Source organism: Verticillium dahliae, genomic scaffold (genome assembly GCF_000150675.1).
Source record: "Verticillium dahliae VdLs.17 supercont1.17 genomic scaffold, whole genome shotgun sequence".
NCBI classification, from domain to species: domain Eukaryota; kingdom Fungi; phylum Ascomycota; class Sordariomycetes; order Glomerellales; family Plectosphaerellaceae; genus Verticillium; species Verticillium dahliae.
In genome coordinates this window covers 778,518-790,427 of record NW_009276936.1, presented here as the reverse complement: position 1 = coordinate 790,427, position 11,910 = coordinate 778,518, and the positions used below count along the sequence as shown (strand labels likewise).

The following is an 11,910-nucleotide window of genomic DNA, read 5'->3' as shown; positions in this document are numbered from 1 at the left end:
AGAGGGGACCTACAGGCGCTGGCATTGGAGCAAGCTGTTTCCCCGTGGAGGGGCTCTTTGATCTGGAACTCCCCTCCAAAGCCCACCGTCACTTCACATGTCCCCGCCCACGAGCTCCGCGCCCGTCACCAGGAGCATACAAATATCGAAAAACCGCCGTCCGTCATCGTGGAACACATGTCTTGCTTTCTTTACCTCTCAACCCCTCTTGTCTCTTCCTCCACCTCATCGGTCATCCCCGCGTATCCCCCGCGCTTTACTCAAGCCCTCCCCAAGATACCCCAGCTTGCCTACATATTTCTTCTTCTTCTTCTTCTTCCCTTCTCAACTTCTTTGGTCTCGTCGCGGAACCACTGAATGCTTTCCTCCCTCACCTCTCGAATCAAGCAATCTTTACCAGTCACCATGTCGAAGAACATTGAGTTCGTCGGTGCCATCGACCAGGGCACCACCAGCTCTCGTTTCCTCATCTTCAACCCCAAGGGTGAGGTTGTCGCGACGCACCAGCTCGAGTTCAAGCAGCTGTACCCTCAGCCTGGGTGAGTTTCAGTGGACTACCCCCTCCAACCCGGGCGTCAGAAACCACAATTGTCGGTCGTCGTGGGCCAATGTGCCGAGGCGACCGAGTGGGCGCTGCCCCTCCCCCCACACACCCTTTGCTGACACACGCGAAGTTGGCACGAGCATGACCCTGAGGAGCTCATCTCCTCCGTTGAGACGTGCATTGACGGCGCCGTCAAGGCCTTTGAGACCCAGGGCCACTCCAAGAGCCAGATCAAGGCCGTCGGCATCACCAACCAGCGCGAGACGACCGTCGTCTGGGACAAGAACACGGGCAAGGCCCTCTACAATGCCATTGTCTGGACCGATACCCGTGCCCAGGAGCTCGTCCGCCGTCTCAAGCACCGCCTCGGCGCCGGTGAGCTCACCAAGCGCTGTGGTCTGCCTCTCTCCACATACCCCTCCGTCAGCAAGCTGCTGTGGTTGATCGAGAACGTCAAGGAGGTCAAGGCCGCCTACGATGCCGGCAACCTGGCCTTCGGCACCGTCGACGCCTGGCTCGTCTACAAGCTCAACGGCGGCCCCGCCCGCAACATTCACGTGTCCGATGTCACCAACTCGTCGCGTACCATGTTCATGAACATCGAGACCCGTGCCTACGACGACGAGCTCATTGACTGGTTCCGTGTCGACCGCAACAAGGTCCAGCTGCCCACCATTGTCCGCTCTGCCGACAGCGACGTCTATGGCTCCCTGGCCAGCACCTCGCTCAAGGGCACCAAGATTGCCGGTGTTCTAGGTGACCAGTCCGCTGCCCTCGTCGGTCAGAAGGGCTTCTTCCCCGGCCTCGCCAAGAACACCTACGGCACCGGCTGTTTCCTCCTCTACAACGTTGGCGACAAGCCCGTCATCTCCTCCCACGGCCTCATGACCACGATTGCCTTCGATTTCGGTGACAAGGGCGGTTGCGCTTACGCCCTCGAGGGCAGTATTGCCGTGGCTGGTTCCAGTGTCAAGTTCCTCGTCGACAACCTCGGCTTCATTGAGGAGTCCTCCAAGCTCAGCGCCCTGGCCGAGACGGTCGAGGACAACGGCGGCTGCACCTTCGTCACGGCCTTCAGCGGCCTCTTTGCCCCCTACTGGATCGACGATGCCCGTGGCACCATCTTCGGCATCACCGCCTACACCAAGCGCGGCCACATTGCCCGCGCCACTCTGGAGGCTACCTGTTTCCAGACCAAGGCCATTCTCGACTCCATGGAGAAGGACAGTGGCGCCGCTCTGACCGAGCTTGCCGTCGATGGTGGCATGTGCAACTCGGACCTCATCATGCAGACCCAGTCCGACTTGATCGGCATGCCCGTCAACCGTCCCGCCATGCGCGAGACAACTGCCTTTGGCGCCGCCATCGCTGCCGGTCTCGCCGTCGGTGTGTGGGACTCGTTTGACGACCTCAAGAACACCAACACGGAGGGCCGCACCATCTTCAAGCCTCAGATCAACGACGATGAGTCGGCCAAGCGCTTCAAGAAGTGGGAGAAGGCCGTGCAGATGAGCGCCGGCTGGGCCAATGAGTAAACTATGCCACGCGGGCATACTGGGGGGTTTCAAAGTGGGAAGCTTTTGACGTCATGACGGGAAGGATGGGATCGGTGCAACTTTGTTTTTCTTGTTTATATACCATGGTCGGCGACCAATCTGTTGTATGTATCTAGTGCGTCGTTTGTAGCCCACGAGGTATCTTTGCCGTTGGAGATGTATCGATGGAAATGACAAAAATCTATCTACCTTCCCTTGCCTTACTTTATTTTCGTATCTTATCCCTGCCTACCTTAGGCCCAGATCTAACACAATATCATGTGAGATGCGGCAAGGTTGATGTGCTCATGAAGATCAGAAATCAGGACGCAACATGCTATTGGTCAATGCGATCGCTCGCTGCAGCTCGGGTTTTGCTAAGGCTCAAAACATGCATGCCCAATCATAAAGGGCTTACTCGTGGTTCGTGCCGCACCACCAGGGTGCTGAAGCGGGGTGTGACGATGCAACGTTGTGTCGTGCGTGCCTCGGACTTCCAAGACGGGGTGATTTACAAAAATCGTGATCTTTTCACGGCCGATGTAGCTGGCACAGGCTGCTGCGAAAACGGCAGTCGATGGAGGTGTATAGGCTTCTCCAGAATTGGTTCCATGAGCAAACACGTGCTGTCGGAAATGAGGCCGTTGGTGGGCGGCGGAGCGACAGCTACTATGTACCTAGATATGAGGATGATCCTCGTTGTCAACGCGAGGCGCCGAGGCACGCGCATGCAGGCACATCGAGGCAGACTTAGGTGGGCGCAGCCACGCCGCAGGGGCGACACAGGGGAGAGCAAAACACCGAGAGGATAGCGTGGATACGTACCTGCATCTCAATCCGGAGTCTGCTCGGTGTTGCTGGGGCCACCTTGCGCAACTTCGAAGAGAACGGTGGGGCAGACCAAGCGGCGCCGTGAAGGAACCATCTTGTCTGATGGTCGTCGCCAGGTCTCGGTAGCCTACCTGTACTTGGGTGATGGTGCGTCAGTTGGGTGTAGGCGCTGTACCTGTACATTGTCTCGATTCTCCATTCTTTGACCCCGTTTGTGATGATCCCTTCCCCTCCTTCGTCCATCCCATCCTGCGTCGTAGGTACAGGCACCTTCCCACTTCCCGTCCGCCTACCGCCAACTATGCTCAAACGAAGCCTGCTGCAGTCCCCCTCGACCCTCCATGATAGACAGGCAGTTCACGGCTGATGCCTCTGGTGCACATGCCGTGGGTAATTTAGCTTCTGGCGATTGTCTCATCCAAAGCCTTCTCGAAGAGGGCAGCCATCGCCACTAGTGTCGGGGCAACGGAAGAAACCAGGACCTTGGTATGATGGGAGAAACAACGCGAAGGAAGACAAGAGACCACACAAGTCATTATCAAGCAACATGGAGTCACGTCAGCAACAGCACGGCGAAAAGGAGGAGAAATACTGGGCCAAGCAAACAGGCCATTGGGGCGGTCGGAAAGCCGCCCTCGCTGTCTGTGGTCCGGTGTCAGGGTGTCAGCCCTCCCTGACACCAAACCAGAGCAGGCCAGCCCTCGCCGGCACAGGCTGTAGTCGGGGTTCAAGGCCCGAAATGACTGTCTTCAGGTGCCTAACTCGCCCGGAACCGCCCTGGCACCTGCCCCGGAAAGCCCACGGCCGACTGCAAGAGGCAGAGGCTAACCCCACCGAGGACTGCTGCTCCTCAGGCCCTGTCCGTTAGGGAATGTGTGTGCGCCCTGTAGTGGCCTACCTACCTACCTAGGTTACCTAGGCGCTACCTCACCTCCCTTTGCCTTCCATTACCTCGAGGTACCTACTTTGCCGTTGTTTCTCCACGCCTTCCTTCACCTGCCCTGTGCCTCTGCCGTGCCTTCGTCGCGTCCGCTGTTGTCACGCCAAGGATCAACGTGCAAGCCCCCTTCCCATCTCGTCGGTCACGGGCTGTCGCAACTCCCACCACCGACACCCTGACCAGACCCCATCTTCGAAGGCACAGAGACGCCACCACGCAACTCACTCTCCACCCCCATCCAGATCCATTAGATCCATCATCCATTCTGAGGTCCAGCCTATCTATACTTTACATCGTCGCCTCCTCCCACCCCCCCAGACGCAACTGCAGCAGAGTAAATACCTCCCAAATCTCACTTGTCGCAAAATGTGGAGTTGGTCCCTCCAGTGCACGGGACTACCACGTTAGACATGACTGCACGTCCGGACAGCGTGCCCGAGGAGGAAGCGAACTCGGGCTTCAGTCACGACGAGGGCGAACAAGAGCCCGACGTCCTTGGTGCCTCCAGTGGTGAGGAGTCGGCCCCCAATAACACCTCGGCCGCGACACCGAGGAAGCGGAAGCGGGTCAAGTACCAGAAGACATCGTGGGTTCCATCGTCTTTTACTATCCTTACCATCATCATGGCTTTGCCCCATTCACAGCGTGTCCACTCCGAGCTTGCTCTGGAGGCAGGAGAATACCCAATGACAACAACAAAATGCTGACGGGGCCTTTAGCTGCGAGTTGTGTAAAGCGAGAAAGGTCAAGTGTGATCGCGCCGAGCCTGCCTGCTCCTGGTGTGCCCGTCACAACAGGACATGTGTCTATCTCGAGAGGCAGAAGCCTGGAAGTCGCATCGGCTTCAGCCTCGAGCTCGAGGCCAAGGTGAACCGGATTGATGCCCTTCTGCAAGCCTTGGGCCGACGTGTCGAGGATCACATTGCCGGTGACCATCTTGCCTCCGTCTCATCCGGCCTCTCGCCCGCCATCGGCAACCACGCCTCATCTCAGATCGATGCCTTCCGCCATCCCGACGCCAACGGCAGCGTCATCAGCCCGGCCCCAGGGCTGGCAGGTCAGACGCCATCGTCACAAGGACGCGGGACTGTGTACTCTGAGCCCTTCTGGCAGACCGGCGAAGGCCAGGAGACGGGAAGTGACCGCACATCGGTACAGGCACTTCTGAATTTGTCAGTCAGCGAATCCTTCAACAATCCCTCGGGAATTCCATCACATCCGAAAGAGCCGTCTTCGATCTCTTCAGGCACGGATCTGCCACCTCACGACGTTGTCTACACACTTGTCGACCTCTACTTTAAACACTGCAATACTTGGTGTCCTATCCTCGACCGCAAGACGACTTTCGGTGCCTTCTTTGGTTCGACCTCTCTCACCGAAGCAGACCGAGTGCTGCTCCATGCCATCGTGGCCACGACATTACGATTTTGCAAAGATCCCCGCCTTTCGCCAGAAATGAAGGCCCACTACCACGCCGTGTCCAAGCACACAGTTCAGATTTACGCAATGGAACGAGTCAGCGTCGAAGCACTGCGAGCGCTGGTCATACTCTGTTTGGACGAGCTGGGAACATCAAACGGGCCGCGAGGCTGGAACCTGCTGGCCCTCATCGCGCAGAATGTGAGGCAACTCGACCTCTGTGAAGAGAGCAGCGTCTTCCTGTCCGCTGATGCAGAAGATATGCCGCAGACGGGCTCCATGCGGCGGGTCGTCAACGCACCACCTGACTGTTGGATCGAGGACGAGGGTCGGCGACGACTCTGTTGGATGGTATACCTGCTTGACCGCTACGCCACCATTGCCACGACAACTTTTGACTTCATGCTCGAGGATAGCAAGATGCAGCGTTGCCTGCCTTGTTCCTACGATCTGTTTTCGAGAAACGTTCCCGTGGAAACGCGTTCATGGACCTGGTCGCCCGAACATGGTGCACCTACACACATGGTCAACCGACCAGAAAACCTCGGCAGCTTTTCCTATCACTGCGAGATTCTGCGTATCCTCAGTCGAGTGCACGATTTTCTGAAAGTACCCATCGATGTTACCTCGTCGCCAGAAATGGCTCGGTGGCGGAACAGGTACCGCATCCTCGACCGCGCACTCGACAACTGGCTCCAAAGCCTGCCCAGCGAGTATAGCAAAATCTCAGCCCTCTGTCACTCGGACCCAGCCAGTCGCGTGGCCAACTGGTTCATGTTGCACAGCGCCTTTGTCACATCGGTTGTGCGGCTCCATTCCTCTGCAGCGTATCCGACTATCCGCTCCAACATATTCGTGCCGTCGCATTATGCGATGCAAAGATGTCTCTCAGCTGTGCAGAGTCTTGGCGACATCGCCCAGGATGTGCTTGACGCGAACGGCCTGGATTTGCTCGGCCCACCATTTGCATTCTCGCTGTGGGTGGCGGCCAGACTACTTCTCGTACACGCTGCCACCGTAGAGTGCCCTGTAGACCCGCGCGTCGATTTTTTCATTGAGACGCTCCAACATGTGGGGAGGTACTGGGAAGTAGCTGACAATTACGCCAAAATCCTTGCACGAGTCGTGCAGAGGGGGAGACAGGGCGACATGACATTTACTGCCATGAGGAAGTAAGTCCGCCCAAGGGATCCCGGCCCGGCTGAACATTTGCGGCGGAAGCTAACGATTTGCTTCAGGAGCGCCCATGATTTGGTGACGCTAACGTCCACAACCCGAAGGTCCGGCGCCGAGCCGACCTCGACCCAGGTCACGTCATTGAGCGAATTGGACTACCTGGATGTTTTTGACTTCTTCAACTACCCCAAAGTCGCGCAGCCCGTGATCACAATACCGAACAGCCAGACGAACCTCATACACTCGCAAGCACTGAAGGCGATGGGCGGCGCGGGCGAGAACATCAGAAACAACGGAATGCCAGACCCCGAGTCAGACTGGCTGGGGTTCGCGAGCCCGTTTAGCTGATAGGCAGATTGATACATGTATGGATGATGAAGGCTATGTTGACACTTTTCGTTGGGCGTTGTACGGATATCCTTCCTTTGGAACAAGGCGTTTGGTTGAATGAAACATTTCAAGGTTCACGCGAACCAGGATTTCTACGCATCATCTTAGTTACATTTACACTGCGACAACAAAGGATGCTTGGACCTGCGATTGAGGGCAGGGAAAGGGGCGTATGGGCGGGCTCATCCAATCGCATGCGGCATCCCCGCACGAGCTCTCGAGCTGACGAACAAGACCCCACCTCCGTTGAAGCTCTCCAGTCTTCAGTTGACAGTGCAGACGAGCATTTCGAACTCTTCCCTCCATTGAACGTGTCCTCGTTGCTGTCTTTACGTGTTCTTCCAATCGTTGCAATTGCCACTTCATCATTCTCGGACACTCTTACCCATCATGGCTCCGAATCACGGTTTGGTACACCTTAAGGAATACGACATCAAGGACAGCAATGTCGAGTTGATAGGCACCGATCTCGACCACAAGGTGAAATACAACTCGGCGGCATCTGAACCTGCTTGGCAGGATGGCACAGTTGGACTCGAGCCAGGTCTGTTGATCTGGCGCATCGAGCGCTTCGAGGTCATCCCTTGGCCCAAAGCAAAGTATGGCACCTTCTATGACGGTGACAGCTTCATTGTCCTCCACTCGTACCAACTCGGAGACGACAAAGACGGCCAGCCCAGGCTGGGCCACGAAATCTTCTTCTGGCTCGGTGCTCACACCACGCAGGACGAGGCCGGCACGGCCGCGTACAAGACTGTGGAATTGGATGAGTTTCTGCACGGCGCAGCCACGCAGTACCGCGAGACACAGGCCAACCTGTCAGCCGAGTTTCTCAGGCTGTTCCCCAGAATCAACATCAGGAGGGGTGGCGTCGAGTCTGGCTTCCGCCACGTCGAGAAGGAGGAGCCCGAGGCGATTCTCACTCTGCTGCGCGTCTTCAAGAACCCGGCGTCCGGCAGTGGAATCGTCGTGGTCGAGGTCGAGCCGACCTGGCGCAGCCTCGACGAGCAGGACGTCTTTGTGCTCGACGTGGGCGACAAGATCTGGGTGTGGCAAGGTGGCAAGTGCAGTCCCATGGAGAAGGCCAAGGCGGCGCAGGTGGTCCACGATATGAAGCTGGAGAAGCATGTCGATGCAGAGGTGCTTGCGCAGTCAGACTCGCGGGCGAGGGTTGTCGTCGGTCTTCTTGGCGGCAGCCACGACGCGCCCGTTGACGGTTTCCGATGCCCGAAGCCGCTTGCCTCCACGTCTTCTACGCGTGGGGGCGCTGCGGCCTCGCTCCCGCAAAAGCTGTTCCGCCTCAGCGACGCATCGGGCCAGCTGGCTTTTGATCTCGTCAAGGACGCTTCCGTTCGCTTGTCGGACCTAGACGGCAGTGACGTGTTTTTGTTGGATGACGCCGGCAAGACAATATGGGTCTGGGAGGGGTCCAGAGCGAGCCGGCAAGAGAAGGCAAGCTGGCTCAAGGTGGCGCAGCGTTATATTCAGCATTTGCAAGCGACCGGCAGCGAGGATGCCTACTTGACTCCGATTGCAAAGGTGGCCCAGGGCAATGAGAGCAGGGCTTTTCTACAGGCTGTCCGTGTATAGATGAGACGGGGCTGGCATGGCATGATTGAGAATGCTGCTCTTCAAGATTTGGTCTTCTACAACGAGTGATAACCTTGATTGCTAGACATCATGATCCCTTTTCTGAGCCATGTCAGAAACACAACGTATGGCCTTGGGGTAAGACTGGCTGACCAGCCACATTCATTGGCGGACCCCATTCATGCAATCATAGGCAGCTGTTCAGCTCGACGGTATTCATGGGGTACAGGCAACCTGGCTCACTCGCGCAACTCCTACATGTGCTCAGTAAGTCTTCAAAACCGAGCGAAGTAAACACGAGAGATGCAGATGATGAAACTGGGTTCGTCCGGGTGCCAGTCCCAGACCTCTGTCAACCAATGTACTTCTTCGCGTAACTATCGTGACCTACAGTGCCTGACCTTCCAAGTTTAAGTAGGTCTCGGGTATCAGAAAGATGTAAGTAATCACGAAGGTGTTAACTCTCGGCTCTGAAGAGGCACATCGGCCAGATAATCGTCATATTGTACCTGAGAATTACCTAATGGATACCAATTTTGGCGCGAGGATTAAGGTTGATGAGGCTATCACTCGAGAGTTTAGAAACAACTTTCAACAAGTACCGTGAGTATATACAACATCATTCCCAGTTGCCTACCGGTTTATGAAGATGAGTTGGGGGAGTTGCATGAGCAGAGTATATCACAATGGATGAAGGCGAGAAGAATCTATAAGTCATCGCTCAAGACTTGGAGAAGAGGAGCAGTAAGCGTCCGTACAGACGGATCACGAGTATTGACTAGTTAACTCCCTTGATGCTCTTGACGTATTCGGCGACTTTCCTTACTTCTCAAGATTCACTGCTAGTCTCAATCGAGGTTTTGATCAGAGATGCGCGGACGCGGAAATGTAGTCTGAGAGCCGAGGGAACCCTAGATCACCGGGCTAATCGTTCGGCCCATCTTGCAGGTTGGAACGCATATTGGGTAGCAAATGCGCCATCCATGGCTGCTGAGCCAGTAAATAGCTCATCCCGGAGGATCCCCTGCTAATTCTCATGATAATGGAAAACGCGGCTTTTGACAGAACGCATGGAACAGTGGCAACGGTTTTCCTTCCGATCTGCTGAGAGTCTCCAGGCAGTCTTTTGACCGCGTCTTCGAGGCTCTTTGCCCGAACAGACATTCGATTCACCTACTTATTCTGCAGGATAACGTTAACGGAATGGAAGGTTGTTTCAAAGAGTTCAAGGACCCATTTGATCATTATTTTCAAAATAGCCTCGGCGCAGCAAAATTCATCTCCTATGGGGCGAATACCCTTCATGTCTGGACCACTGCGTAAACTATCGGTCATTTATCGATTTTCTGAGAGACGAGGAGTTTGTCTCTGCTACCACCACCACCGGGCAAAGGTTTACGTTGTGCTTGGGAGCCCCCATTGTATAATTGCATTGATAAGCATGGTAACCGAGTCGATGTGTACTGGTTATACCTGGCGGCTGTGATTTAAGGACAAGGACCTCATTCGTCTGGCACGGCTCCTCAAGAGGCTGGTGCCGCCTGTGCAAGTTCAGCGATGCCATGCATCCCGGGCGGAGACCAATCTTCACCGTGGCTGCTCCCGTTCTCACAAGTCAGACTTGGAAAATGAAGGTATCTCCGACATGGTGCGAGACGTTATAAGTGTTGGTGGTATTCGCCTGGGGCTTCCAGCGGTCACCTGATGCCAGGTGGCCTGTGCCCTGGCACCTCCTATAGCTTAGTTCCAGGCACCCTCCTGCCCTAGAGAATAGCTTCCCAATACACACACCTTTCTTCTAGACCTCCAACAATAAGCAGTCAGCCTCAACGTGCTTTATGCAGGTGGAAGGAGCCGACGCGCGAAACGACACAACTGACGGAGCCGGCCGAACGTGGGGAGACGCAGCGGGGCAATCCATGAGGCGCAGACCCACTGCGAGCTGCCCCGCGATGTTGAGAGCAACGATTGCAGGGGACTGGCCCTGATAAGCAGTGTTCTAACGGCTATGATTCGTCTCGTTCTCTCGACCTCCAATCCATTTCTGGCTTTCACCCATCTTTCTGTTGCTCCCGGGTCACCACAGTCTCGACCGCCTCGAAGCATGTCAAGAATTAGCGTTACTAGAAAGAGCTAGCTGTCCCGTCAGACACTTTTTATCCGATTGCTTAATGCCAATCGGCGCACAAGCAGATCGTAGACCGCCGCAAATGACACCGCCATCCACGGTCGGTCGCTTCCACTGATAAGAGGGGAACATCCCCTTCGCGTGCCGACTCCTGCTTCCGCTTCTCGTCCTCTTCCTCCAACCCTTTGGCCGTGTCTTCTGAAATCGAGAATACCCTTCATTACTATATACTTTTCCCGCAACTCATATTTGATCGACTGCTCCAGCTGAAACACGCCTCGCAACCATGGCGCCTGGCGCTGTATCACCCGAGAGGGACGCAGGCCCTCTCCGTGCCTTGACCACCCACTTCGACGATACGATCCGTTTCTTCCTGAACGGCACGAGGGTGGTTCTGGACGAGATTGATCCTGAAGTGACACTCCTGGAGTACCTTCGAGGCATCGGCCTGACCGGCACGAAGCTGTATGTTCCCGCTGTCCCCGGCGTATGAGGTCGCGAGCTGCGCTAACGAAGCTTGTCCAGAGGATGTGGTGAGGGCGGCTGCGGCGCCTGCACTGTTGTCATCTCACAGTACAACCCTACAACAAAATCCATCTATCATGCGAGCGTCAACGCCTGTTTGGCACCACTCGCCAGCTTGGACGGCAAGCATGTCATCACGATCGAGGGTATCGGCAATACGGAGGCTCCACACCCTGCTCAGGAGCGTGTGGCTAGGAGCAACGGAAGCCAGTGCGGCTTCTGCACACCCGGCATCGTCATGAGCCTATACGCCTTATTGCGGAACAACCAGTCACCGACCGACGACGACATCGAGGAGGCCTTTGACGGTAATCTTTGCAGGTGTACCGGCTACCGGCCGATTCTCGACGCGGCACAGACGTTCAGCAGCTCCAATGCTTGCGGCAAAGCCACTGCCAAGGGCGGCTCGGGATGTTGTATGGAGAAGGGGGATGGTGAGAAGAGCGGCGGCTGCTGCATGGATAAGGCTGCGCTTGATGACCAGCCCATCAAGCGATTCACGCCTCCTGGTTTCATCGAGTACAACCCCGACACCGAGCTCATCTTCCCACCGGCGCTCAAAAAGCACGAAATGCGACCTCTGGCATTCGGCAACAAGCGGAAAACATGGTACCGTCCTGTGACTCTACAGCAGCTATTGGGAGATCAAGAGTGTGTACCCCTCGGCCAAAATCATCGGCGGCAGCACCGAAACCCAGATTGAGATCAAGTTCAAGGCATTGCAGTATCCCCGTGTCGGTATTTGTCGGAGATATCCCCAGAACTACAGCAGTACGACTTTGAAGACGATCACCTCGAGATTGGAGGCAATGTCATCCTCACCGATCTCAAA

At 56.1% G+C, this 11,910-nt stretch overlaps 4 protein-coding genes across 4 annotated transcripts in view; all 4 read left to right on the top strand.

Annotated features, from left to right (window-relative positions):
* Positions 1–405: 405 nt before the first annotated feature.
* VDAG_07738 (glycerol kinase) lies at positions 406–2,079 on the top strand (the record flags this gene model as incomplete). Its single annotated transcript, XM_009656643.1, has 2 exons — positions 406–539; positions 675–2,079. 2 exons carry the CDS (start codon positions 406–408, stop codon positions 2,077–2,079), a joined length of 1,539 nt encoding a protein of 512 aa, XP_009654938.1.
* A 2,181-nt stretch (positions 2,080–4,260) lies between these two features.
* VDAG_07737 (uncharacterized protein) lies at positions 4,261–6,793 on the top strand (the record flags this gene model as incomplete). Its single annotated transcript, XM_009656642.1, has 3 exons — positions 4,261–4,436; positions 4,570–6,441; positions 6,508–6,793. 3 exons carry the CDS (start codon positions 4,261–4,263, stop codon positions 6,791–6,793), a joined length of 2,334 nt encoding a protein of 777 aa, XP_009654937.1.
* Positions 6,794–7,225: 432 nt separating this feature from the next.
* VDAG_07736 (Gelsolin repeat-containing protein) lies at positions 7,226–8,425 on the top strand (the record flags this gene model as incomplete). The annotated part of the gene is made up of 1 exon (XM_009656641.1): positions 7,226–8,425. The coding sequence occupies one exon, from the start codon at positions 7,226–7,228 to the stop codon at positions 8,423–8,425; it is 1,200 nt and encodes a 399-aa protein (XP_009654936.1).
* Positions 8,426–10,839: 2,414 nt separating this feature from the next.
* Positions 10,840–11,910, top strand: part of VDAG_07735 (xanthine dehydrogenase) — a gene marked incomplete at both ends in the record, with an annotated part of 4,220 nt that continues 3,149 nt past the window's right edge. The window contains 3 exons of the mRNA XM_009656640.1: positions 10,840–11,018; positions 11,079–11,729; positions 11,804–11,849. Coding sequence (XP_009654935.1) covers positions 10,840–11,018; positions 11,079–11,729; positions 11,804–11,849 — 876 coding nt within the window. The remainder of the gene's footprint in view (positions 11,019–11,078; positions 11,730–11,803; positions 11,850–11,910) is intronic.